The following is a 27,924-nucleotide window of genomic DNA, read 5'->3' on the forward strand; positions in this document are numbered from 1 at the left end:
AAAGACCACAAAGAACAGCCCGGAGCGGTGTCTGAAGTGAATAACTGAAGGGAAACCCATTTACTGCTATTAATACCGCTGCTAAAATAAGCAAGCTGTGCCCCGGAGACAGAGAGAACCCCTCTAAGAATTTAAGTCCTGCACCTGGTTTGTTTATTTGTTTGGACTGAAGAAGGGAAAAACAACAAAAAAATCAAGGGGGGAGGGAATCCTTGAGAGCTTTTGTCTCCTCCCGGCTGCTCCCCGGAGACAGAAACGTGATTTTATGTTTACGAAGTTGCAGCCCTTTCCGTGAGCTCCAGGTGCCCGAGGACTTGGAAGAAGTGAGAGGCAGAGTTAATGAGGTGAGAAGGAAAGCAGAAGGGAAAGAGCAAAACACATTTGTTGTAACAGATCAGACCGAAACATCTGCAGGGCACGGGCACCTGCATGAAGTTGGGAAATGCAGTTTTTATAATTTCTCTGCAGAAAATGAGGGGGGGGGGGGGAAGAAATCAGGAGATAATGAAAGGAGGGATGAATAGCTGAAGATTTGGGCTCATCTAAAGATTTATCTTTTTTTTTTTTTTTCCTTCTTCCCAAGCAGTTACACAAATCTTTTGGAGAGTGGGGGGGGGGGGGGAAAAGCGAAGCAGCGAATGAAGTCTTGCCATGTGCAGGGTTAAATGGAAACACACAATCAGACCATAACTCAGGGTGTAATTCAAGCCATACGGTTTGTCTGTCTGTTGACTCGAAAGGTTGTATCAAGGCTTGGCGAGGGAGGGGACTGAGAGGGGATAATCCAAACCTTTTCGTGATTCATAAACCACTCCTTTGCAATTTGGATAATAGATCTCTCTCTCGCGACGACTCGCTGAACTTCAGAGTTAACCGGAGCTCGTGCTCTTTCTTTCTCTCCTTTCAGGTTGTTCATCTCCAAGGAGGAGCAACACCCAAACTGCGGGGAAATACGTCGTGCAGAAGATTCGGAAAACTCCTTTTTTCCTTTGGAGAAGCTGATTTCGTTCAGCAAGTGGGGGGACGGTGGAGAAAATGAAGCCGAGTCCACGATTTTTCTTAGCTGGTTTTCTGTCTTTGATTCTGCAGACGGGGATTTGCTATGGGATAAAATGGATGTAAGTACCTGGCTATCTCTCTGCGTTTTTAAAGTCTTTGTAGGCATGGCTGGTCTGTTACCCGTTTTTGCAACTGCTATTTGAAGCACACTGTAAAGCCATTTAAAGAGCAGCAAACGCTGCATTTCTCCAGGCATTCATTGATTTCAAGTGTGTGTACTAGGGGCTTGTGCTAACAATATGTCTCCATCTTCTTTCCAAAATATGCATGATTTAGGCTCGCTTTTTCTTCTCCTCATTGATACCAAAGGAAAGGCACACACTTGAACGCTCACATGAGCCACTTAATGAAGTTTCTAGCGTTAGCTCCTGCCACGCTGGGAAACTCTCCCACCGGGACCGCTGGTCGTGCTGAGTAGGAGCTGAGAGCAGTGGGGACGGCAGCTAAGATAATGCGACCAATCTCCAACCACAGGGGATGCTTGACAGATAACATGTTTTTTTTGTGGACCTTTTAACCTTTGGATTTCATGAAGGGTGTTATAAATGAGGGGGGGGGGTGGGAGGAGGGTGAAGAAATACCAGGGAGTGTGGTCAAGTCTGGATCGAGTTTCCTCGGAGGTAATGTCACTGCAAACAAAGTGAAAACATCACTATCTCATTTCTTTGCTTAAGCAAGCAATCAATTAGTTGCTTACTGCAAAATAAACAAACAAGCCCCTCCAACGCCCATCTGGTTTCACGTCTTTGATGAGTGATCTGTCTTTTCTACTCTGGTTTGAAGCTGTGCACAAAATAAATAAGGGGATGTGGGCTAGCTGCAAATGAGCATCTTCTGTAAAAGAAAAAGCACAATAAAATGCAACACCAGGGAGAGTCTGTTGCGTAGGGTATAGTGCGTTGCTGTGTGGATCTTGGTTAGGTGGGGACATTGAGACAAGAGGGACCTGTTTTGTTCCTCCTTCTGTGTTACGTCTAAGTCCCATTCCACTGTCCCAATCATTGTCATTCGAGGCTTTCCCCATGCCACCTATTATAAAGGCTGTCTTACATTTGGACATCTTTGAGTTAGGTGTCTTGTTGGAGCCAGAGTTTTCACTGCCCTGCATGCAGTCACAGGAAGGAGGACCTTCCAGATGGGCATTCACCATCTCCAAAGAGAGACATCCAACACAAATGTCAAGAGATGTCATCTGGAGATGCCATGGACTGTAAGGAGCTGTTTGAGACCACACATGCACCTTTTGTATGCATAAAGAGAAGCAGGGTGAATCCCTCCGTAGGGTGTTTAAATGCACATGGTCAGGCAGGAGGAACAGTCACCTACTTTAGGGCATCTTTCATTTGCTGTCTCCGTACCCTAAGGACCACCTTGGAAGTAGCGAAGAGTCAGGATCTGATTTGCTCTTCACCGTCTTGGCTTTACACCTTGTAGCAGTCACCACAGCTAAATTACATCGACCAGCTATTTCTTTCTGCCAGCTTCCTCGTGTATTTAGGCACTCAGCTCTTCGTATATCCAGCACCTTGCGCAGAGCGGGCATCTCCTCTCTGCAGGACATAGAGCAACATGCCCATGGGCTGGCAGAGCCTGGACTCATTTGCAACCTTTATTTCTATGCAGCCCCGAAGTAAAGCTGTTTTGTGGCACCCTGATTCAAGCAGGGCACTTGGGTACAGACCCGTAACTGAGTGGAGGGGCTCGCTTATATGCTCGGCATTAGGGTCCCGCTTAAGCAAAGTGCTAAATCCGGAGCGAAGGGCCTGGGTTCCTCTGAAGGGCAGGGCAAGATGAGCTTCAGAGGGAACCTGATAGCATGGTGACAAGATGTAGACATGAAAAAAGGCTGGGAGGCAGGGGAAGGTCCCTAATAGCTTTGCTGGCAAAAGCAGCCTTTTTGGCCGGTAAGCAGTTAAGCTGCGAGGGTTGGGGATGGGGTTGGAGGAGAGTCGCTGCAGTTGCCGCTCCTCCCCTTCCCAGCAGACGTATCCCCCGTATCAAAAAGCGAGTGGGGAAGATGAAAGCTGGGATTAAAGTGGCATTTGAAGCACAAACTGCATCCAGATGTGCCGCGGGGCTACCCTTCACACCTGTTTAAAACCTGGCGGAGACCTGCACTCCCTATCCCAGGGCACTTTGCACAACTGGGATGCTGCCAGCTGGGATTTCACAAAATTATGGTGTTTGTTTTGTTTTGGGTTGGTTTTTTTTTTTTCCCACTTGCAGTTTCTCCTCCCTTCTCCACCCTTGTTTTTTTACAGAAACACAGGCCAATTTTTCCCCCCTGCTCCACATCACTCTCTTTCCCCCGCTGCAGCGGTGCTGCCATCCTTGGGGCTAGGGAAATCCTTGGAAATTGCATGAGTAAACTCTTGGTGAACAGAGATCGATGCTACCAAATACCGAGTAAAACCTTGGAGCTGCAATCCCAGCCCCGGACTCACATGCTGGGTGCTGTACAACCAAACCCTGCCCCTTCCCTCTGCTGCTCATGGACAGAGGAGGGGGGGGAAAGAATGAGATGAAGAGGGAGGAAAGTGCCTCGAGATGTTTTCGGTCGTGGGCTTGTCTCTGTGGTCTGCTTGCTGGGCCGTTATTGTAGGCACGGTGCCAGAGGCAAGCTTCAAAGAGGATTTGGGAGGGGAGGGGGAAGATAAGGAGGTGGGTTTTGCCAGCCCGGGGAAGAGGGAGCGACTGATATGAAAGGCGATAGGAAATTTAATTTTGATGCAGCCCGTGATGTAATTGCAAGGGGAGGGGGAGAAGAAAAACACACTTTTCAGCCGTTTAGGACTTCCCTGTAATGCAAATATCCCCTGTAAATTAGTAAAAGTGGGGAGAAGGTAAAAGGGAGCTATTTGTTTTATTTTACTTGGCTTATTTTTACGAGTTCTGTGGTTGAGATCCCCAGCTGTTGTAAATCGGTACTGTGCCCTTCCCTGCCGTGGAGGTGTGCACCACCGAGCATCCAGCGCAGTGCATGGATGGTCAGCATCTCGTAAACTTGCTCCTGCTGCTGGAGAAACTTCTTATTTTGGCCTCTTCTGTCCGAGCTCCATTGAGCTGCTCGAGTGTAAAGTTAGGGTACAGACAGGTCTTTGCAGGGTCAGGGCTGCTGTGGAGAGGCAGCCTTTCCATTCCATGCATATGAGCCCCCGAGTCTCATTTTTGCACGCTGCTTTTTGCAAATACTTTCCCATCCTTAGAGCAGGGTTGTTTCAGGGGTTTTTTTGCATCGCTTTGTGGTTTTTCGCATCGTTTTGTGGTGTTTTGCATCGCAGCAGCCAGGGAGGTGAGGCAGCCATCGGTTTTAACAGGAGATGTCTTAGGACCAATGCACGTAGGAACTCTATCACCTTACCCACCTCCTTTTGCACCCCTTTCGCTTTCCTAGGGGGGTTTGGGTTTGGCCAAGCAGGTTGCTGAAGCAACTTGTTTGAGTAGAGCTGAAAAACAGATGAGCACTAGAGGGAGCTGCGGCCAGATGTGCATCGCGCAGAAGTCTGCAGATGTTGAGATGTTCCGGCACAGGGTGGCTTTTGAGGCAATTCTGCCTCCCCGGGGGTTGGCATCTCCTCTGCCCAGGTGCCAAGACACAGACTGGACTGTTCTTCTGTGTTGAGTGTCACCCAAGAGTGGTTGCAAAGAAGCCAAATGCAGCAAGTGTTTGTTTCTTTTTTTGCGGGGCTTGCAGGATCAGCCCATGACAGCAAGCAGTGGCATTAGGAATCTCATAATTTTTAGGTGGAGCTCAGTCCCTTTGGGAAGTCCCTGCCTGTCCCTGTTATGGTGGCCTGGACATGCCTCATGCATTCTGGAGCCGTCCCTGGCTGAGCACTGTCCCCAGCTACGAGGTCAGCTTTGCTGCACAATTCTCGTGGTTGAATTACAGCCCTTCAGGAGCAAAAGGTGGCTCAGACGTGCATCTCGGTGAACCCGGGATGTCCCCCAGCTCATCATCCTTGAGCAATACCGCAGCCTTTCTGCAGCGAGCAGAAAGCAGGGGAGAAAATGGAAAGATTTTGTGCTTCCCAGCAGTGCCTGCTTCTCTCCTTCAGCCAGGGGGGAGCTGGGACATCGGGGCACGGGCGCCTACGAGGAGACCGTCTGCCTGGCAAGGGGGCTGCTAGATGAGCTGCCGTGAAAGGACTGCAGGACGGGGATGGCGGGAGGGGAGTGGGATGGGGGTGAGGAAGGGGGGGGACAACGGCTTTGAAGTTTGCTCTTCGCTCCATAGGCAGCTCGGGAAAACTTGACAAAGCTCCACAGCCTTCCTCGGTGCTCGGTGAGCCAACTCGCCGCTGGCATCGACTTCAGTCGAGTTTGGGCTGGAAGTCAATGGCCTTGTGCCCACTACTGCCAGCGCTGGATTTGGCACCGTATCTGAAAGCAGCTCTTATTTTAAGCTTTTACTTCAGGGTTGGGATTTTCCCCCCCCACACACTCCTCTCCCTCTTCCTCCTCTTTATTTCTTTTTTTTTTTTTTTCTTTTTTACTATATAAATCCTGCTTCTCTGTTTGAAAAGGCTTTGCAGAACCAGTCGAAGCATTTACCAGGGGACATGGTGGCTTTCCCAGAGCTTGCGGTCCCCAGGCCAGGACTGATGCAGGGCAGGGTGGCAGGGGCACAGGCTGTCTCTGACTACCAGGAGCTTAGACAAGGTGTTTGTAACAGTCCCGTGAGCCTCTTCCAGCTGAAAACCTGAGAAAATGAGGCTCCTGCAGCTAAAAACCTTCAATGAGATTGAATGCAAATAAACCACAATTGCTGCTTCTCTTTATTAAAGTTTACCACACACTTCACTCTCCACAGCCGTGTAATTTTGTCTAAATCTTTTCATTTTGCCCAAATCCCTGGAAGATTAAGGGGTTTAAGAATAGGCATGAAAATGAGACTGCCTTCATGGAACGCAAAGCAGACAATTTGGAGCAGAAGTTCATGGTTTCACCAACAGTCCCCCTGTGAGACCTTCCTGGGTCACATCACACAAGGGATGATGGGGAGATGCCCTCTAGAGAGAGCCCACATCAGAAAGAGATGAGACCCTTCCACCCTTTAAGGCTGTTTTAAACGGCACCAATGCTGCACCACTCAATTCAAGGAGTTTTTCTCCTTTTGGTTGACCAGGAGCAGTGTCCTATGCACAGCGGTCTTTGTAAACCAAACCGTGTGTGGCTTTCATTGATGTCTGCTCAGATCTGAAGGTACTTCTCCCAGGCTGCTGCTCCTATGAATAGTCTTCTCATGGAGCCCAGATCTGCAGGAATGGGCCCATACCTCTCAAAGGACCTAACACTGTAGAGCATTCATTTTTTCAAATGAATTTATTAACTGCCTGAGATAATTAAAAGAGTAAACGAAAGTCATGATCCATTCATGCATCATATTTCCTCTGTAATTACGTTTATGGTTTTCTGTCAGTATCCATAACTTCAATTGAAAGCCCTGCTATGCTATATATAAAGCAGGAGATGTTTGGTTTGAGGCCTGTTTATTTAAAGGGACGGGCCAAATATGTATATTTAAAAAAAAACAAAACCAAAAACAAACAACCACCCCTCAGTTGTCCTCAGCTTTCTGGAGAATGAAGGATGGGGCAGGAGAGTGAAGGGAGGAGAGCATGACGTTAGGAGGAGGAAACAGTGAAAAGCAGCATTTATGGGATTGCAGCAGGTAAAACCCCCACATGCTGCTTCTTGGATGAAGGGTGTGAATCCAAAGACAGACGTTTATCAGGGATTTTTTTTACCAGATTGAGGATGAAAGGTTGTTCTTCCCTGAGGGCTGCTTTATTCAGGCTGGCTGTTTCCCCTCCCAGTGCTTGGTGATCAATGGAGACTGGGTGGAGATGGGATGGAGACCCACCACCAAATCCCACCATGGACAAGAGTCTTCTGGGGGAAGGTGATTTCTCTTCTGCTGCCCCATGAATGGACTTTGTTCCCCAACAAAGTCCTTTGCAGGCAGTGGGCATCCCTCCCTAGTGCTGCCAGAATTTGGGGAGCAGGGAAGGATGGTGCCTTTCCATGGGGAGGGTTTAAAGCGACAAAGGGTAGAGAAGACATTTGTGAATGTAGGACAGAGAATGAGCAAACCTGGGCTGTCGGGGCATGGACTAGATGACCTAATAGGCCTCTCACATTCCTGATCTGTGATTTATAAATGCACTTTTTGGTCTCGGCAAGCGACTCCACTAACTGTGAGTTTTCTTTTCCATCTCCATTACCCTTTACTTTTTCCTCCCGACGCTTGGAGATGTTTCCAATTATAGGTTCTCACAAGCAAAGGCATGAAGTTCAGGCCTGGGAGATGTTCAGAAAACACCTTCCTGCGTCTTGCGTTTTTATTCTTGGCGGGCTCCCTGGCACTCGGCTCATTCGACGAGAAACAGCCATTGGTGCCATTTACTGAGTTCTCCCCAATGGGGCCGCAGTCCTTCCTCTCTTGACCGTCTGGCAGATATTTTTCCCTCTTCCACAAAGCGAATTTCTTTCTTTTTGCATTATAAATCTGCTTCTCTAATGGTGACCATTTCAGACCATCTGTGATGATGTGATCTCGTTGTATCACATCCCCTTTTTCACAGTGGGGATGAGTTTCAGTTTCAATTCAGCTCTCATCCCAACTTGTAGGTGGTTATTTCTGCTGTTCTTGACTTGTCTGTAATGGTGAGGTGCAGATGCCTTAATGTAGGTTTCCAGGTCCTTTAAAGATGCCAAAGACCTCTATACAGGATTAGAAAATGTGGTGCAGGACCTGGGAGATATTTGCATCCTTCTGGAGGGCTGGGTGAAACATCCCAAGGTCTCTAAAGTGTCACTTGTCACCTCTGATTAGAAAGCTGTGCTGGTGCCCCGTAGTACAGCATTTCTCAGAGACCTGGAGCGTTCCTCATTTTCCTGAAGCTCAGGCTGTGAAGCTCTCTCGTTTCATCTGCCTCACCCTGCCTGCTTATTTTGCTGTTGGGACATACTGTGCTGGAGTATTTATCATTTTTACTCTATTAGTGACGAGCTGCTTTGGCCTCTTGCCTGATTTGCATTTCAGCCTGTTCCTGAGAGTTGCTGATAGGCTTTCTGGGATAAATTTTCACAGGTTTCTGGTGCCAAGTGCTAGGGGTTGGACTCATCTCACCCAGCTCTGTGCTTATACAGTCCAGATGTCTGCGTCTGAGCTCGGTACCTGGGTTCCCTCTATAGCCAGAGCAGAATATGAGGATTTCTAGGGCATGAGTCATCTTATCATACTGTAGATCTTCAAAGCACATCAGGCTAATTACTCCCTTGATGTGGCTTTTTCTTTCCATGGGCTGAAGAAGGACCGTGAAGGACCACCATGAGGTCCACACAGTAGAGGTTTGCAGTCAGGGGACATTCATACTGTCCCAAGACTCATGCCTCTACCTTCAAGGATGTGATATATCTGAGATACTTGAGCACCCAGAACATCACCAACAGGTTTTGTCTCCACCAGCTCAGGTCCAGCACTGGTTCACATCTAAGGCAGGGTGAGTTGCCTTCTGGAGGTGCCCCTCTCCAGACAGGGAGTTTTGCATGGGAAACAGTGTGCAAGGGACAGAGATGAACAACAGGGCATAATTTCAAACAATTAAATACTCCACTTTTTCCTTTCCCTTGAAATTCATCGGCCAAAACTTCTGTTCGCTATATATTTAATAGACCTCTTTAAATATATGTATGATGTATATATTTACATAGCTAGCAGAGTGGCGGTTTCCCTTCCAAGTTTGCCACTGATTATCTAGTGCCAGAAATGCCAAACTCCAGCCGCCTGGGAATTTGTCAGTGCAGACCTACGCAGCCCTAGCAAGGATCGTAGCTTGTCCCTGCTGGAAGCGTGGTTGGGGTTAGCAGTTACGCGCAGCACGGAGAGAGCTCCAACATACACAGCAGCTGGTTCAAGCCAGCCTTGAGGGAGCTGGTGGAATATAGATGTGTTTTCCTGAAAACCGGAGATCAGAGCTAATACCCCCCGATCTTGGTGAGGGCTCAATTTTAGCTCCATTTCCATCTCATTTAACTTCTAAAGGACCTGGATGTTACAGTAATAAAGTGAAATGCGCCCAGAAATGTGTCTGCTAATAAGCCAAGCTAACCAAGATGGCTTAGGATGAAACTGAAAGGCAGCACATTTAACAAGGAGAGAAGGAAATATGTGTTAAAGCAGTTGTGTTGCCAGGATCAGATGCCAGTTACTGATGCAGCCAGCTAGAAAGTTGTTTTATGGGAATGAATAACATTTATGACTACCCTAAGCAGGTCATAAAGATACAAAGAGAGTTACACACCAGGCTTCTGCTGATCGCTGTGGGTGCTTGGGGAAGAAGAGCACAGCCCCGTACGATGCATGGCACCATTTGCTTTTTTTTTTTTTTTTTTTTTAACCTGGGAACGCTGGCAATTGCACACTAGAAAAAACAATGGGATCTTTGGGATGTTGTCGGTTTCTCCCGTGGTAACACACGTGCTTGTGCTAGTGGATTCCTTCTCGGTTTTGACCATGGTACTCTCTTTGCACATGCTCTCGTTGTGCTTCTGCACTACATTTTTGAAGACCAGAGAAAAATACTTATCTATGTGCAACAGTGATGGAATTGGTAGAGGCACTTGGCGTTAACTCTAAGGGAAAGCATCTGTCTTGCAAATTTGGTGGCTTTTCCCTAGGCCTTGCAGGGCATTTTTTCCATAATTAATTACATGACATTTAGCATAATCCTCAGAGAGTGTGTGAGACAGATGCTGAATGCGAAACACTGATAACACCAACTTTGCTTTTTTTTTGCTTTTTTTTTTTTTCGCTTTTTTTTTTTTTTCATTTTCTTTTTTCTAAATACCACAGTCTTGGAAGATCCAGCTTTCTGTTATCATGGAATTGATGGGCCATTTTTCACTCTGTTGGGAGGTCTGTCCTCTTCATTCTTCAGCAAAAGCCCTTCCCATAAGGATTTACACATTCAGTCAACTTGGCATATGCCCCAGGAGCTTTGTCCAGGCTCCCCTAGATGATGGACAGAAATGCGCACTTCTGGAGGGTGTTTCTTCCCACCTACCTTAAACACCTACTTTAGATGAGATAAATCACTCTTAAAAGCTGCCCGTTTCTCTCACCAGCTTAAACTAAGCACTTATTTACAGGTAGCTAAAGTTAAGACGAACACAGACCCAAAGCATTTACTGCACTGGAGGTAACGGAGAAATTAATATTGACCTGAAGATTAACTTTTTTTTGTGGGTTTTAATGCCTTTTTGCATGTGTTTGTCTCCTCAGAGCTCTGTCCAAGACTCCTTCGGCTTTGGCCCTGAATCAAACCCAGCACTGCAAGCAGCTCGAAGGCTTGGTGGTTTCCCAGGTGCAGCTGTGCCGCAGCAACCTGGAGCTAATGCAGACCATCATCCAGGCGGCACGGGAAGTGATAAAGACCTGCCGTAAAACTTTCTCAGACATGCGTTGGAACTGCTCTTCCATTGAGCTGGCTCCTAACTACCTGCTGGATTTAGAGAGAGGTAAACAGCACTGCTGGCTCAGCCGGGGACATGAGTGAGTAGAGTCAGCCAGCGTTGTGTGTATGTGTGCTGGGGCTGGGTTAGGGTTGTGCGGCCGGGGGCGATGCAGAGGGGCTGCATACCCTAGTTGTCCTGTTCTCTGAAACCACGTTCATTGTTATGGTGCCAGTCATACCCAGGAGCTCTTGAGTCCAAGACCTGGTCTCCCACAGCTCTTACAAAGCATGGCACCAATGTGATCTGCTCATCTCATTAGGAGTCATGGTGCACTTGCTCACAGCCGCGGAGCTGCTGTTCAGGGCACGCAGACTTGTCAAGCAGCACATGCTATGAGTGAAGCTGCACAGTCAGCTCTCATGGGTCAGAGCGTCCTTGCACACTTGTGCTGCAGCTTCACAGCCTCCCAGCTCCTCCCTCAGCTCCGTGCATGCCAGCTCCATGATCTGCCAGCATGCATCCTCCAGCACAGGGGTGAAAGGAGGCAGAAGAGTCCATGAGGGGCTTCTTCACACGGTCCAAGAGCAGATCACAGCACAATGGACAAGTTGCATAAGTCCATGTGCTTCCTTGCCCTGCTGGGATGTTGCCTCATGGTAAAGATCTTACTTAGGAGATGTGCTCCAAGCTGGTGATGCCATGGGAGGTCTCAGCTGCAGCCAGTTGGTGTGTTTGCTGCTCTGTAGGGCACAGATGGTGTGGGTCTCTTTTTGGGGAGCCTTTAGCTGTCCTAGGAGGCTGAGCTGGAGCTCTTGTCTCTTCCAGGTACAAGGGAGTCAGCATTTGTGTATGCCCTTTCTGCTGCTGCCATCAGCCATACCATTGCCAGAGCCTGCACCACCGGGGACCTCCCTGGCTGTTCCTGTGGTCCCATCCCAGGTGAGACACCTGGACCTGGGTATCGATGGGGAGGATGTGCAGACAACCTCAACTATGGTCTTATCATGGGGTCCAAATTTTCAGATGCTCCCATGAAGATGAAAAAATCAGGATCACAAGCCAATAAACTGATGCATCTGCACAACAGTGAAGTAGGGAGACAGGTAACAAATCCACGAGAGTTATTGTAATTGTACAATCATCTGTAGTAGTCGGTCGCTCTGTGAGGTTCAGTGTCTCTATCAGCTAGCGAAAGGAGCAGGTTTCTCCCAGATCGCTCTGAACTCCTTTGGCCTGCTGAAGACTGTGGCTACATAACTCACGCTGGGACTCAGGAGGTCCCGAATGCTATTATCAGCCCTATATAACCGTGGGTGGGATGTCTCATTGCCACCCTTTCCACAGCCAAGGATGGCTCTGGCTTGCCTACCCCAGGAGGTGTGGTGGGGATGGGTTCCGTTGTGCTCTGCCAAGGGCGTTGCACATGCGAAGTGCTGTGTAAGCATGGAGGATTATCATCTGCCAGACGCGTCCAGCAGCAGCTGCCTCCCAGCCATCCCTGCAGCCGGGAGGGCTGATTTTTCCTTTTCAGACTGCTTCGCTAGTGATTATTCCCTTATCTGGCAGAAGCTGCTTTTAACAGCTTGCATCCAGTGGAGGGATAATGCTTACCATGCGTAGTGCTTGGTGTGCACCGAGGTGCAAATCCCCATTGCAGCCCTCCATGCAGCTGGAGAAATGGGTATGGGGGCTGTAAGGGTGACCCTTGCACCCACCTCTGGGGCTGCAGCAGTTCCCTAGGCTGGTCCTACCACACAGCTTAGTCCTTCCAGGGCTGCCGGCACTTGGGCGCTGGAGCAGATAAAACTTGGAGCATGTTGAGCTCATTGGCAGCTGACTGTGTAGCTACAGGCTGAACTCACCTTTGCAGAGCACAACCATGCTGAACTTGCCTCCCCTGGGTGTTTTTCTCTACCATTCCCACTCTATCTCTTTGTTGTTTGGGGTTTTTTTTATTATTTTTGTAATGTCTTGAGGTTTTGTTTTAATTGCAATGGGCAGATTTTTGCTTGGGACATAGTGTTGCCATGGCTGGTGCATTCATCCCTTCCTGGCAGCATCCTGCCATGTCCTACAGAAATAAGACTAGTGTAGAACCAAAGTAAAAGGCTCTTTTTGCCCCATGGCCAGCAGAAAGGCAGGGTGAGGGTGCCCTGAATTCATCAGAGCCTTGACATCTGTTACCCAAAGCCCAAAGCTGTTGGAGGCAGAAATGGATGTTAATTTTCTATTTATGGATTGCTTTGATTTTCAGCTCCTTAGGAATTTAGAGGGTGGAAATGCAGCCCTATGTAGATATCCGATCAAATTTCAAAATACCTTTCTGTCTGCTGGCTGCAAAGGTGCTTTGCTGAAAGTAGCCCTGCGCTGATAGTGATCACCAAGGAGCTGTGGGATCTCATTCCCTTCGCACAGTAGCTACTCTAGAGTGACTGTGCAGAAATCAGAGCAGGAGTCCTTTTCTATAGCTGTCCCAGCTAAGAAAGTGCCTCCTTTAGCAAGCTTGTGGGATGTTTAGAGGTAAGAGAAGGACATTTCCTAACTCCTGCATTCCTTTTTGCAGGTCTTGAAAGCCTCTCTTGAAATGAAATGTAAGTGCCATGGAGTTTCTGGGTCATGCTCTATCAAGACCTGTTGGAAAGGCCTTCAAGAGCTGCGAGACATTGCATTGGACCTCAAAAACAAGTATTTATCAGCCACCAAGGTCGTTCACCGGCCCATGGGCACACGCAAATACCTCGTGCCAAAGGATATTGATATCAGGCCGGTTAAAGAGACAGAGCTGATTTACCTGCAGAGCTCACCCGATTTCTGCATGAAGAACGAGAAAGTGGGGTCGCATGGGACCCAGGACAGGTGAGGGTTTCTGCAGCGAGCGTTGACTGCACTCTGAGCCCCAGAGGGGGAAGGGGAAGAGGGGAAAATGTATGAATAAGAGGCAAATAATTGGGGAGGCAGCACATGCATGCAGGTAAAGGACATCTCTAACATATGGTATGGTCTACAGATGCCCAAGCCTAGTAGTGGTGGCTGTGGCCAAGACAAGGCTGAAGACACCTTTTTCATTACACAGGCAGGCTCAAGATACCTTTTGAAATCTCCTGAGCAGCTCACCTCCGCAGGAACTTGTAATGATCGAGCATCTGTTGTTTACTGTGTTGAGTCTCTTGAAGTCATTTCTCGCATTCATTGCTGATGTGATGAGTTATTATTCTACTTTAAGGCTCCTCTAAGTAAGCAAGTGTTAACCCAATTAGGATCAGTGCTCCCAGGCAGCTGTAAAAAAGCCCTGTAAACTACAAAGATGAATTTTTAGGACTTTTCTTCCACTGCATTTTAAAAATCCAGGTGTGTTCGTATTGCTGATGTCTCTGCAGAGGAATTTCTTGATCCCATTAATATTTGTGATTTAAGGTCATCACACCCAAACCTCCACTGGGCACAGTGCTGTCCCTTTCACAGGCAGCAGACATGCCTGTCTCTTCCCGGGACCTGTTTAATTCCCTCCAAGACAAACCAATTCCATGTTTCAGCACCCTGAGCACCTCTAGGTGGGCAGCAGACCCTTCAACAGCCAAATAATTGTGTATTTATTTCCAGAGTTTTGCAAAATTTCCAGATTTTTTGTTAGGTGGCTGCAGTGGCTGGATTTCAAGCTGTCCCATTAGTTGCTATCTGCTGGCTTGGCTTTCTTCAGATAGTTCTCATAATTCTTCTTTGCTCTTTATGTTACTTTGTGGTGGAGACCCAGAGAGTCAGGCTGCAAGATGCATGTGTCTACCCTTTTGTGGGGTGTCTTAATTTTAACTCTTATTGGACGTACTGGTCTTTCCATTGTGTATTGAGAAGTTCTGTGCAATGAAGGTTTTTACTGTGACAGAAATGAAGTAAATAACCCAAAAGCAGAAAAGATACATCCTCTTTGGATACCTTTGATTCATACAAAGTGTTTTGTGAGGGGACTTTAGAAGATATCCTTTGGCAATGGCCATTTAATCTGTCACCACAACTCCGTGGAAAATATATCAGCATTTAACTGGTGGAGCTGATGAGGAGATGATGACAGTTGAGTGAGACAAGTGTGTCTTTTTTGTCCTGTGATGTTTTGTGGCATTTACAGTTTTATATCCTCCTTTAGGACCAAAACCAATGGTTGGACTGCTCTACAACAGTGTTTATCTGGCAGCTCTGTGGTGGGAACACCAGGCTGACGTTCATTGCCAGCCCAGTGGTGGAGCAGTAATTAGCAAGTGAATATCTTTATGGGTCATTGAGGATTGTAGGGAAAAAGCATGCATTGAAACTGGTTTCTGAGGGAAAATGTCATATGAGTGAAGGCGATGTTTTTGTGGATTTGTATGGATTTTGACAAATTTGTGTCTTGAAAAAGACCTCTTTGTTGTGTCATTCTGTTTTGCAACAAAAAAAAAATAATTGTGGAGGTTATTTGGAAATTAGTTTTATAGGAATTGTGTGAAATCAACAGGTTGTGTCAAAATCAAACTGAATTCATTACAGATTTGCCAAGTAAAACATTTTCCATGCACTGAAATCCTTTTAAGGGGGAGAGAGGCATGACTTCTTCATCTAATTTCATTTTACAGCAGATTTTGCCTTTTTATCCCAGCTAAGGATGAAAAATATGTCAAGGTCTTGAATGATTTTTTTTTTTTCCTTCCGAGGATAGGAAAATGTGTATTGCAGGCATCCGTTTATCCTGAGTTGGGCGACAGCAGCGATTGTGAGCCTGCCAGGCGAGGGTCCACGGGAAGTGAGATTGAGTGAGGATTTAGAGGACCGAGATATTGAGGCAGGAGGGGATGACTTTCAAAAGGAACCTGTCAAGAAATACTCCTTATTCTCGGATGTGCAGGATGGTGATGGCTGTGGGAGGGGAGGAGGGCAGGATAGTCCCGTGTTGAGCTGCAGGCGTCTCTCGGGCCAAGTTTTAAGGTCATGTGTAGTTACACTCATTTTCATCGCAATCCATCTGCCAGCCCTTGAGAAGATGCCTGGTGTCTCAAAATTGGCACGCGTGACACAAGCCATAGCAGCCGTTTTTCTGCATTAAGTTAGCAGAGGAAATACGTGTAAAATGCACACAATATATTTGCAGATCGGTCTGTTCTTCCTGGAGGGGGGTTGCAGGGAAAAGGAGGGGAGCTTCCCTAACCTCCTCCTCCCATGGATGCCTTTTTCCTTTCTCTTTTTTTCTCTCACAGAGAGGACATCTAAATGTATTTTAAATGCAGTGGCTCTGTTCCAGCCGGCCGCAGGGCTGCAGAGATAGCGCCTAATGACAGGGATGAGGGAGAAGGAGCACAAAAGGGATGCTGTTAGAGAGGGCAGGGAAAAATGTGGTTCATTCTTACTCCGCAAAGATGTAAAAACGCTTGCATGGAAATAACCCAAACAGGTTTTTATTTTATAAGTCAAGTCCCAGAGGCATCTTAACATTTTATCCTTCTGCATGTCAAAATTTTCTAGGAGGAGATCCCACTGTTTCCTACTAGGCTAATTTTTAAGGTCTTTTATGGCAAATGCAATCAAAAAGGGATTTTTAGTGGTGGTCCCTCAGTTTGTTTTCTCTCTTCTTCCACCACCTGCCTATTCACTGTTTGGACTTTTTCTGGCCATGAGCACGGGTGCAGGGATCAGCCCATGGGGTGTTACAGTGCAGACCCCTCTCACCACGCTCCAGGAGGCCTCAGTCTGGGCATCTCCAGCATCTTTCCAGCCCCGCTTTCTGCCTCCAAAGGGGTGCAGAGGGGAAGAGACCCCACTAACAACCCCTTTTCCTGTTACCAGATTTACAAATTCAGATTGCTGCATTTTCTTTACAAAAAAAATGAGTAGTTTGGCATCATATGGAGAAAAAGTCCTTTCCCCCTTCCCTCTCCCCCAGGTCCGGTGCTTGCTCCGAGCACGCTGGAAGCAGGACAGAGGTTGATGGCTCAGTTGCAACACCTTGGACGTATTGGGTTTCAGCGTATGCTGTAGGGAACAATCCTGCACCGGCAGGTGGGTGGAAGGGATAATCTAATCAGCGGCTTCCATCTCTCTAATTATCCCTCACATTATGCGGACTTATTGTGTGTTTTTCAGGCAGGAAAGGGAATTGAATTACCTTGTAGTGGAACCACGTGAAAATCCACTTGGAAAATGTGCACCCGGTCACTCACAAGGCTTTCAGAGCTCTTCGCTGAAAGGCTTTCAAAGCCTTCTTCGGAACAAGCCTGAAATGTTTTCTAAGGCAACTTGGCCTTTCATAGTTTGTTGAAATTAGAAATGGTTTGGAAATCTGCATGCCTCCAAGCGCTTGGGGTGTATCCAGATTTCAAAGTCAGGGAGCTGAACCCGAACATGAGATTTGAAGGCTCTTTGAAGTGCTCAAAATCTGATTAAGGAGCTGAGCTTTGCAACCGGTGTCCAAGGTTCCTGCAAACGGGGTTGTTGCAACCGCAGCCTTCATCGACTCCGGACAAACTCCATGTGCTTATATGCCACCGTCACACTTTCATAGTCAAAAATCTGAAGAAGCTGATCTATAGAGCAACAAGTGGCTTGTACAACTTTCAATACAACAAATTAACCACTGGGAAAAAATGTATATGTTCCTGTTTTGGAGCTTTCTTGGACAAAAGCAGCCTGTAACACATCTTTTAAAAAAGTAGCTCAGTTTCTCCTGCCTGAAAAATTCATTATCAGCTTTGAGAAAATGATAAATAATAGCAGATTATAAAATTGAGATCTCTTTTGTGAGAAAAGAAGCAAAAGTATTAACCTTCTTTATCAGCAGGGTGCAATGTATCATATTTCAAAGGCTGTTTAGGGTCCCTTAAGGAATCCAAGGAAAGGGAAATTCTGCCATGCCTTGCAGAGATAACTGAGCTGTTTATTACTGATCTTTCCCAGAGCAGTCTTGGAGCCAAGCGAACGCTGCTCCCTCCCTGTTGAAGATGGGAAGGACCTCTCTTACGCTGCAGAAATTGGGCTGCAACATGGGTTGATCAGCCACCGCTCCTTCGCTGACTCACTTTTTGGCAATGAACCATTCCTTGGTGGTTGCCCCTTGCTCACGTTTTCGTTCTTTTCTGCAATGTAAAATATTAGTCTTAAGCATCTCCCAAGGTGTCAGGCTGGTGTGTTTTCTTGGGTAGGAACATACATGAAGTTGTGTAGGCAATGAAATTTCTTACCAGCAGCACCTTATATTTAGATGGGGAAGAGTGGCAGTTATGGGTAGACAAGAGCATTTGGTGTTTGGTTTTTGTTTCTGTCACTCAGTGAAGGCCCAAGAAGAGATATGATGAACTTTGGCTTTGAGTAGTTTATAATGTGTTATAATTTTTGGAATTGGTATCAGGTGTGCCACCCTTTTTTCATGGGGTCCAACAAATTATGAATAACAAATAGCAAATAATTCCTCTGTGAGGGTCCCAGAAGTTTAAACTGAAGGAAAATCAGGAAAATAACAGCTTTCTGTTCCTCTCACCTGCAGTGGAGGAACCTCCCCAGGGCAATGTGCTCGTAGCTGCTGCCCATTTCAGTGGTTGGGCCAGCCATGCTTTTCTTGAATCCTTCCCACTTTGAGAGACCTGGATTTGACCATAGGGTTTCCTGAACAGATTCGTGAATAATAAATTTATTGGTGGAAAGAGCAATTTCATCAAGTAAAATTGAAGCAGATAGTAAATTCAGGGAATAAAAAAATGCAGCCAGTAATCCTGAACTTGTTTAGTCCCTCTGCCTCGAAACAGCGTTGGAGTTAGGGAACATTGGGGCTGGGAATGACTTTCCATGAAGTCTGATCGTTTTAGAAGCGAGACTGAACTGAGACCACCTGGGCTGTTACTGAATGTGTTTTTCTACTCTAGTCTTAAAAACACTTGCCCTAAACAACCTGTTCCAAGGCCTTACTATCCTCAGAGTTAGGTTTTTCTTAATCTGAATTCAAACTAATCATAATCTGAAGCAAAACTAATAATTTCTTGTCCTCTTTCCTCAGCATATAAAGAACATTTCCTCTGTCTCCTTTTTTTTGCAATGATCTTTACAGATGGGAAGAGAGCTCTTACAAACTTCTCTAAATCAGTTCCTTCAACTTTTTCTACTTTCTGAACTGCTCCTCTGATTCTCCTGGGAACATTCCCACATTTATCTGGGTCTTTCTCAAAGCATGTTGCTTACTTTGCATTTTAATCCACTCTCACAAAATGCTCTCAGCTCCTTTTGCCCCAGCGTTATCCACAGATTTTGAAGCTCACTCTCTACTCATTAATGAAAATACAGGCTGGTTCCAGGATCTCCCTTGACATCTCCTCGCTGACATGTACTATTGATAACTCTTTCGTACAGTTGTTCAGTGTCAATCTCTAGTTGTTCCTTGTGGATGAGAAAGCAATTTAAAAGTAGTTAAGATCCTGCCCTCAAAATCTTATATGAAGTTGTGCAGTTTAATGTATTTTTAGCCCATGTCCATTGTGTTACATGCCTCCTGGGGGACTGGAATTATTTTTTCTCTTTCTTTTATATACTGCAGTATGACTTGACATTATCGGAGCAAGGGGCACTAAACTAATGAATAGGAATTTGATTTAAAAGAGAAAAAGTAAATTACTTTTTACATAGCAGTACTATCTTCTGAGACGTGTGGCTGCTGGAGTTCATGGAGGCAGATGGTTTCCCTGAGGTCAGAAAGGGCCGAGACAAACCCGTGGCCAAGATGCCCACAAAGGGTTACTGAGATGTCTAGGCAGGAACATACCTTCGATCGTCCCTAATGCAATAGCCCAGGTGCTGGTGGTGCATGAAGAAAAGGACTACAGAAAGTGGCCAGATTGGTGTTTTTCTCCCCGAACAGTGTCTTCCACTGCCATTGGGAGATGTACTGGGTCAGGCAGGCAGTTGCTGTGACCCAGCATGACTTTTCTTATGTACTAGTAAGCAGCTTCAACTTATCAATAGGACTGGTGGAGTGAGGTCCCAGTGGACATCTCGCCCATCCCTGTCATCATATGTCATTATTGTGGGTGACGCCGTACAGAGTTGGCCTCACTTTGGCTCTCAGATGCCAGTTGGGCAACCAGAAAAAGCTATCCTTATATCTGCTGATGGGACAGAAGTGAACCGGGATCCACAATGAAATTGTGTGACATCTCCCCATTGCTTTTAAAATTAAAATCCCCCAGGACGTAACTGTGAGATGGCTTAGCCTCTCCATCTGGGGGAAGACTCTTAGAAGTGCTGGGATGTCCTTCACCATCTCTGCCGAGGAGCCAGCCCCATGATGGGGCTGTATGATATACCTCAATGTTTCTGCAAATGAGGGCTGGAAAGGGGAGATTTCGGACAGGCGTATTGAGTAGGATTTGTCTAGTCAGCAGGGCTGACCTCCTCCCTTCTTGCAAAAAGAAGGAAAAAGCACTGTGACAATGTAAGAGCCTGTTCCTGAGCCAGGACCTTGGCTGGGATTACGGCTGAAGCATCATTTTTCACCGGTCTTCCAACTGCTTCTAGAGGTTACGGTGTTGTGTTAAGATGCAATCGCCTGCCTTTGTATTTTCTCTCTGAGGCTCAGGAGGAGGGCATTTCTCTGAGTTGCTGGAATCGTGCTGGACCAGCCCCAAAACAAATGAGATTGAACTTAACCCATCAGCAGGGAGCCTGGTGAGATCGCAGCCGTGGGCTCTGAAAGCAGACGCTCGGGGGCAGCTTCTGTGGGTAAACTCTGGTTTTTGGGCTCCTTGTGTTCCCCCGCTTGCATTTTGTATGTATAGATACAGCTGAGAAAAAGTACCTCTGTTTCAGCTTGTTTAAAGAAAAATAAAGATAATTCATCCAGGCCTATGCTTTAAAACAGAAAACAAAATCTCTGGTTAGTGGCACTGTCAGGAAAGTTTTGTAGAAGCCCATTTAGGTTCAGGATGGGGTCAAACAAAAGCTTTGTTTTGGCTATTCAACCCATCCATCCAGAACATCCCTGTTCCTTTATCCAAAGCTGAGGGAAGCTTGGGGATTTTTCAATAAGATTCTGTTTTTTTCCTTTCTTTATTTCAGGCTGGGTGGGATGGGGACAGCTATGGAAAGGTATATCTCCTAGAAGATCCACTTTTTTTCTGCCAGCCACAGGAGTGGGTGCAAGGAAAGGGAGATTCCCAGGTCTCAATGCAGCAGGTAGAAGAGTTTTGCTCTCTGGTTGAATGAGGTAAATGTAACCGTTGGGTGCCTTGTGCATTTGGGGACTGAACGTCCTCAATGGTGAACTGGAGTCAGAGTGGACCCGTATTCCTTTTCTTGGCCATTTTAATGAGCTCTCAGCACGAGGTGGCACAGATGTTCTGCACATCCATCACCGTGCTTCTGCAGACTCCCCATCCTCCCTAGGTGAACCTCCGGGCAACAACCTTTCCATCCACCAGTAAAGCTGAGTAAGGTTGTCAAATACCCTCCCTTCTCCTAATGTCAACATGCCTATATTTGAACCTTCGCTTCGAATATTTAATGCATTTACTAATACATTTATGAGGAGTCATTCGGAGGTTTCCTGGCGGAGGGGCCCTGGCTCGCAGGGGCAATAACAACGCCTTTGGTTCAGCGTTAGGCAAACACGCTCAGTGTGGTTGCAGACTTCGGCTTCGGTAGAGGCTTTCAAAGGTTTGTAAATATTTACACACACTCCCGAATGAGGGGGAGCGGGGGGGGCCTTTAAACACTGAACCTGGAGAGGAATGCAAGTCAGAAATAACAAACAGGAGGCCCGCCTGAGTCAGAAAAAAATAAGGGAAGAACAAGAACAAAATCTCAACACCTCATTAATCCCATAACTTCTCCTAAAGCATTACCTCATGAGGAATTCCTATAAATCTCATGGATTTGTTTTCATGTATTAATGGAGTCAGCTCAAGATTCCAACTCATGCTCCTCTCTCCTCTCCCTGCCCCAAACCAGCCTTAGAGTGTTTCTGTCCAAAACAGCCACACAGAGTAAGATTTAGGAGAGATGCCAGGAATTCCCCCCATCTCCAAACTGCCTGTCTTACAATAGTTTCAAGACTCAACATCAAGTTCACATCCCCATGGTGGTGGGTGTGTAATAAGATCTGTTACCCTACAGCTGTAGTGTCCAGCCAAGCGTCTGACCAAACATGAACACTTCCACCCTGGGCTATCTTTACAGACCATGGACAAATGGCATCTCTATGACATAGTTAATCTCATCCAAAAGTCATCCTGTTGCGTTGTCATGTCCAGTGACCCAACTTGGAGTATTTTAAGAGAATGAGATAGCTGGTTTTTGAGAATGGTTGGGGATCCATGATCAATGAAAGAGATCCCCCAATTCATGGGTTACTTCTGAAAACCTCAAGCCAGCTGCTTGCAAGCAGACAAAGTGAGGGAACCCCACACAATGGCCAACTTATCCCACCGAGTCTGGCTTTAATTAAAAGCAGAAGCAAAACAAGCAGTGGAAGTCCGTGTGATATTTGGCGACTTGTCATCCTACACTGTGCTCCTGCCGTGCTGCCTGCTCCTGGGTCAGGACTCGGGGTGGTACAGGGCCACCTCCCCGGTTGCTTGTGCCGTGCTGGGAGACACACAGAGGAGAAAGAGCAGAGTCTGGCCCTGCTAGTTTCGGTTGTGATTTCCCTGATAGGATCAGGGCTGTATTGTGACTGTAACAGCCTGCTCAGGAGCTTTCCCAGCCCGGGATCATTGGCACAGAGCCTGTGCAAATACTCTGTGGCTGCAGGGTTCCTCCTCCATCCTTTTCAGGTTAGGTAGTGTTGAACAAACACCAGTGTTTGTTCTTTAGGGTATCATCTCCTTCCAGCTCTTTTCAGACAGCTTTGGAGCCTGCCTGGGAATACAGATTGCTAGGGACTATGAGCTTTTGGTTTGGTGGAGGTATCACAATAGCTTCGCTCCTCTGCCTGTACAGGAGCTATGTCCTGCCTGCCCTGGCTGACAGGCAGCCTGAATGCTGCTGAGCACGAACTGAGAGTCGGAAGAGGAGTTTAATGTTATTTTGGGTGTCAGAGCAGGTGATGCAAGTGCAATCCTGGGCACGAGAGCAGGTGATGTGAGCGCAGGGACTCTCCCTGCCTCCCTTGCAGGTGTAGAGGGCTGCTCGTCTGGGTGCTCACCCCTGCCATGTGCTTGCTGCAGCTGAGATGCAACTGTGCTGGCTTCACCTTCGCCTTGCAGAGCTGTCAGGCCCCAGCATCACCGCAGGACACTGGTTTAGAAAGCCCTGCAGGGATTTGCACTTGCTCACCGCATTTCTTTCCTTCCAGGCAATGCAACAAGACCTCCAACGGGAGCGACAGCTGCGACTTGATGTGCTGCGGCAGAGGCTACAACCCCTACATGGACAAAGTGGTGGAGCGATGCCACTGCAAGTACCACTGGTGCTGCTACGTGACCTGTAAAAAGTGCGAGAGGACTGTCGAGAGATATGTGTGCAAATGAAAACTCTCCGCCCGGGAGCTGAGACGCCAGCGGCACCCCAGCACTATTCAGAGAAGAGAAAACATTTCCCCGACTAGATGTCGTTTATCTTGTTAAGACATGGACTTGAAGAAAGATGGTAGGAGGAAAGAAAAGCAATCACACCAGTAAAAATAAGACCTTTGAAAAAAAACCCAACCAAACCCCCAAGTGTCGTCCCTCCCCAATAAAATGCTGTCTGAGAAGACAAAAAAATCACTTGGGATGGTATCTTCTTCCAAAATATTTCCTATGGTTGCCGATGACGTCCAGCCATCAAGTGCCTTAGTATTTTGAGAAACAAAAGTAGAAACTTTCCCCGGGAAAGAAAAGCAGCTCTTGTTTGAAAATAACTAAGGCTCACACCTGCCTGTGCCTTCTAGCACAGGTACTGAGTCTGCATTAGGACCATCCCAGAAGGGAAAATGCTGCAACTTTTCAGCAATAACTGCCTTTTTTTTGCCAAAGACTTAATTTTTAGCATGGAAAGCATCCACTCCGAATGATAAAGGTGGAAAGATTTCAGGTCAATCCCCTGAAATGAACAACTCATTTTAACCTTTCTTTTACGCAGGTCTGCGACTTTGAAGTTACTGCTGCAGGAAAAGCTGTCCCTGATTTTTCCAGACTGGATGGGGTTTCAAATTCAGCCACAAAAAAACTCCCGTGTGATCCCAGAGGCAGTGAGAATAGGGTACCCTGAGAAGGGCTTTATGGGGTCCACAAGATCGTAGCGGAGCCGTTAGGATAAAGTAACAAAGCGAAGTCAAAATCCAGTGGGGAAAGTTAAAAACAAAACAACCCAGCTCCTGCTCTCTTTCTCTCTTGCCCTTTGGGTGTGATGCCCTTAGCCACCGATGTTCTGCCACGTCGGGCCATCAAGTCCTTAGGGAATGACGCTGCTGCCTCTTTTCCCCCTGAAAACTCTTGGCCCAGCCCTAAAAAACTGCAGAGAGCGGAGCGGGCCCGGGCCCGGCTGCAGGGAGTGCAGCCTTGCAGGACAGCAGCTATTCCTGCAGAAAGGAGTGGGAACGTGCCAGTCCTTCACGTGGCCCTGCCCTGACACAGCAGAGAACCACTATCTGTGGCTGTACATATTTTCTTTTGTACGCGGACATACAGAAATATTTATAAGATATATCTCGTGCTTTCGTCTACTTTACTTCCTACATAAATATATCTATATATTATAAACAAGCATTAACAATAGTATGAAATAAATGCTGAAGTTACTGGTGCAACAGCAGAATGCTAGATTATTATGTTTCACTCTCCTACTTGGAAAGCAACCCTGCTTTCCCTCCCAAGGACAGGAGAAGAGTATGGCTCGAAGCACTCGCTGGCGTGGGATAGATAAGTTCCTTTATTCCCTGTCTCCCCAGCCTCTTCATTTTGAGCAGAATTAGCCAAGAGACGGTCAAGACAATGAAACGGAGCACTTGGAGAAAGGAATAGTCACCGTTCTTGTTTTGCTTTTTGTATCAGCGATCACTCTCATCGGTAAAATATCCCGGTGACCCCAAGGAGCTTAATAACAAACATGACTAATACCTCTCACGGGTGGTTTGCTCCTTGCTCCTGCGTGTGGAGAGGAGTTGCTGTGCAGTGGAGGTTTTAGCTTAGGTTAGGTTCCCTTTCTTGCTCTTTTTTTTTGCAACAGGCGTCCAGCTCTGTGTCCCTGTTAGGTAAGGTGACATTGGAGAAGGATGTCTGCTCCAGGAGCAGAAGGCAGCAGAGCCTGTGAGGTCCTTCAGATCATTTTTGGGCAACCCGTTCCCCAAGCAAAGTGCTGTAAGCAGCCAGAAAATTACTCCTACACAAATGGGGGAGGACAGTGCCACTTTCCGAGCAGGAAATATGTCCATAACCCCGCAGTCTTCCTCCAAATCCTGTTTTTTTCCCGAGCCAGCTGCTCTCTAGGAGTCCACTGCCTCTGAGATGCCTCCGACCAGCCCTGGGGAGCTGGAGGAGAAAAGCATTGTGGGCTATAGAGCAAAATTAGAGATATTTTGCACTCCTCAGCTACTTTGCTTTGCTGTAACAGGTTTGGTCTCCTTGCCTCCATCCCTCCCCCAGCCACGAGCAGGCAGAAAGAGGCCTTTGGTAGTTTGTCAGTGGTTTGTGTTATTGTCACCCCATAAAAGCTGGTGGACTAAAATGTCTCCGCAGTGCGGTGTGATGAGCGGTAGGTGTCTTTAGGCTGACATGCAGACAGGCTGGTGGCACAAATCCCACTGCTCTCCAAAGCCAGAGTTTGGCTTCATTTGATATGTAAAGAAACGGTCTATTTTCATTCTTTTAAGGAATTTTATTTTTATTTTCAGTTTCTGATGAAGCCAGCAAGGCAGGGATGTTCTGACCGAAGAAAAATTCGAGCATTTCAATGCTATTCTGTAATGACTCTTTTTCTTGCTCCCTTGCTGATGTCCTGAGTCTTTCTGCTTGGCGAAAAAATAGTGAAATGGAAGAAATGCTCTATATGCACATTGTTTTCAGCTGCATTTCACTCCTACGGTGTCGGGCCCATATTCCTCAGCTGCTTTTCCCATGTCAGAAGAAACCATAACTTTGCAGAGCATGAAAAGATGTGAGTAAGCCTACCAGGCATCTGCAGGTCCATCAGGTGGGAAATGACCCCTCAGCAGAACTTTAACCACCGTGGTACCTCGTGTTTTGTGTCTGCCTCTGCCCACAGCTATCTGTTACTGAAGATGTTGAACTGAAATTGTTGCAGTGTTTTGAGGTTTGCATTTTGGGGCATCCAGGTTCAAAATCTCTGCTGGCTCCTCTAGATAATCCATCATGGGCTTTATCTGAATTTTGCTTCTTTGAGCTAAGAGTCTGTGTGGACCCATCCCGTGTCCTAGGCTGTTGCTCTATGAATTAACACCACTACACCAGTTTTGCTATAATACCTATGTTTCAGGGTCCTTTTCCAGAGCGGCTGCACCCTGCATTAGCAATGTGCCCAGGGTGATGTGCCTGACTGAGATGAGAGTCATGCACAGGGCAAAGTCTGATAAACTGCAGCTTCCCTTCTTACACAGCCCTGCTTCATCCAGCAAATTGGGGTCATCTCCCCCCGATGGTCTGGCATTTTCTATTTTTTTTTTTTTTTCCAGAAAATGGTTTTCTATGAGAGGGAGGCAGTGCTTTCTCTTTTCTTTTCTTTTTAATACAAACTAGGAATAAAAAGAGAGTCCGAAAGCAGGACACATGGGACCGTACTGCTGGAACGACTCGTGGTGCATCCTGCTCCTTGCAGCCTGGCTCTGATGCTTCCCTCCTGGCATCAGCAGCAAAGCACAGAGAGGTCAGAACAGAGAAATGTCCTTGCTCTCAACTGCAATGCTCAGTGCAACGGGAGTCCAAAATGTGGCTGCGAAATTATTTTCTGTGCATGTGTGGCCTGAAAGATATTTGGGAGAGCATTCATCACAAACCAGTTTTGCAAGGAAAATATATCCCTAACGGCAGGGCAAGACCTTCATGTACCAGTCTCCTTCACTCCCCAGCCCCTCAGCAACTGGTTTTCAGGGCTTTGCTCCAAAACACTGAGGTCTTTCAGCTTCTGAATGACATGGGTTTAATTATTGTGAATGTCTCTGTCGGGTGATGCTACAGTTCCCTCTCTCATAACATGCCCTGCAAGATCCTAACAGCTGGTATAGCTTGGCCCAGCTCCATGTCCTACTACACAGCTCTGTTGATTTACACTAGCTGGGAAAATACAGCTGATATAGTCCCACAAATACTATTATTTCAAAATATTACACTATTAGCCTTGATGGAAAAGGGTAAGCTATCTTGAAAAGTATTATGTTGGTGGCTTTGTAGCATTTATTCATTTGAAAAAATATCCATGATTTAATAAAGCAGTTTGGACTTTAAGCTATTTCCAAATCTGAGGATTTAGACCTTGCATGCATCCAGCTGGTTTTATATTTTTTGATGAATTCCCCCCCATCCTCACCCTATTCCAGTTTTATATAATTTAGGTTGCTCCCTAAGGCAGGCAAATAACATTCATTATAGAAAACTCCCATCCGACTGTTGGATGGAAAATATCTTCGTCATGCTAAAGCACGCAGCCCACGAGTGTTTCATGTGCAGCTTCAAAAGCCCTTGCTGAGGGGAAGGGGCGTGTGGAAAGGAGGCAAAAATCTGAATACAATTAACAGTGCCTTTGTCAGGAAAATGATAAAAGAGTCCCTGAGGGAACATCCCTTTTCCTGCTACAAAACAGATCCCTGTAGACAACCATTAGCATCCTCCAAGTGAGCTGGGCTTGCGCTGCCCAGCCCTGGGCTACCTGCTCCGGGAAGATGCTGGGAGGAGGCTCTGGAGGTATTTGGGGATGTGGGGAGCAAGAGGAAAATTCAGTCCTGGGATCGCTTGTCCTTAGCACCCTCACCCCACCACGAAGGGTTTTCTTTCCCTGCATTGGGCAGAGGTTTGTGAAACACCATCGCTTCGCTCCCAAGAGCAGATGGGAGCCAGCGCAGGAATGACTTTGTCCTCTACACGTGGGAGATGGAGCAGAAAACAAGATTTGGGAGAGGGGGAGAAAGAACAGGAAACTTAAAATCCACCTGAGATTAATGACTTTAACATGTACAACATGTTTTGTTTTGTTTTGTTTTCCCCTCAGGACCAGTTTCATCAGTCAGACAGAGTTTGATTAAATATCTCAGCAGAGCCGTGGTTTATTCATCTAGAGCAAAAGTTACCCCCTGTTCAGGGAAGCAGCGTTAGCTTTGTTTTCTAATTATAAGAGCAACAATAATAATAAAAATAATAACAATGGTATGCATTGTAGATTGTTTTTATTCGCTTTTTGTTAAGAGGAAGTGGATTGTATTTTGTCTGTATTGTGAAGATGAAATGAGTTATTTTAAAGATCCTTTCTGGGTTG

At 46.7% G+C, this 27,924-nt stretch overlaps 1 protein-coding gene across 2 annotated transcripts; it reads left to right on the forward strand.

Moving 5' to 3' along the window:
- The first annotated feature begins 212 nt into the window (after positions 1–212).
- On the forward strand, positions 213–27,912 carry WNT11 (Wnt family member 11). Of its 2 annotated transcripts, XM_054813192.1 has the most exons (7): positions 213–344; positions 908–1,118; positions 10,349–10,584; positions 11,347–11,460; positions 11,545–11,624; positions 13,085–13,377; positions 22,817–27,912. In XM_054813192.1, the coding sequence occupies exons 2-7, from the start codon at positions 1,036–1,038 to the stop codon at positions 22,989–22,991; spliced, it is 981 nt and encodes a 326-aa protein (XP_054669167.1). In that variant the 5' UTR covers positions 213–344; positions 908–1,035; the 3' UTR covers positions 22,992–27,912. The 2 variants fall into 2 exon arrangements, with proteins under 2 accessions (XP_054669167.1, XP_054669166.1); XM_054813191.1 differs by having other exon boundaries at positions 11,347–11,624.
- The last annotated feature ends 12 nt before the right edge of the window (positions 27,913–27,924 follow it).

Source organism: Grus americana, chromosome 1 (assembly GCF_028858705.1).
Source record: "Grus americana isolate bGruAme1 chromosome 1, bGruAme1.mat, whole genome shotgun sequence".
Taxonomy (NCBI): Eukaryota; Metazoa; Chordata; class Aves; order Gruiformes; family Gruidae; genus Grus; species Grus americana.

Excerpts from the sequence above, each read along its gene's own strand:
- WNT11 (XM_054813191.1), top strand. The coding sequence starts at position 1,036 with ATGAAGCCGAGTCCACGATTTTTCTTAGCTGGTTTTCTGTCTTTGATT. Across the intron at positions 10,585-11,346 it reads CCTGCTGGATTTAGAGAGAG|GTACAAGGGAGTCAGCATTT; the intron begins GTAAACAGCACT and ends TGTCTCTTCCAG. Across the intron at positions 11,625-13,084 it reads ACAGTGAAGTAGGGAGACAG|GTCTTGAAAGCCTCTCTTGA; the intron begins GTAACAAATCCA and ends TCCTTTTTGCAG.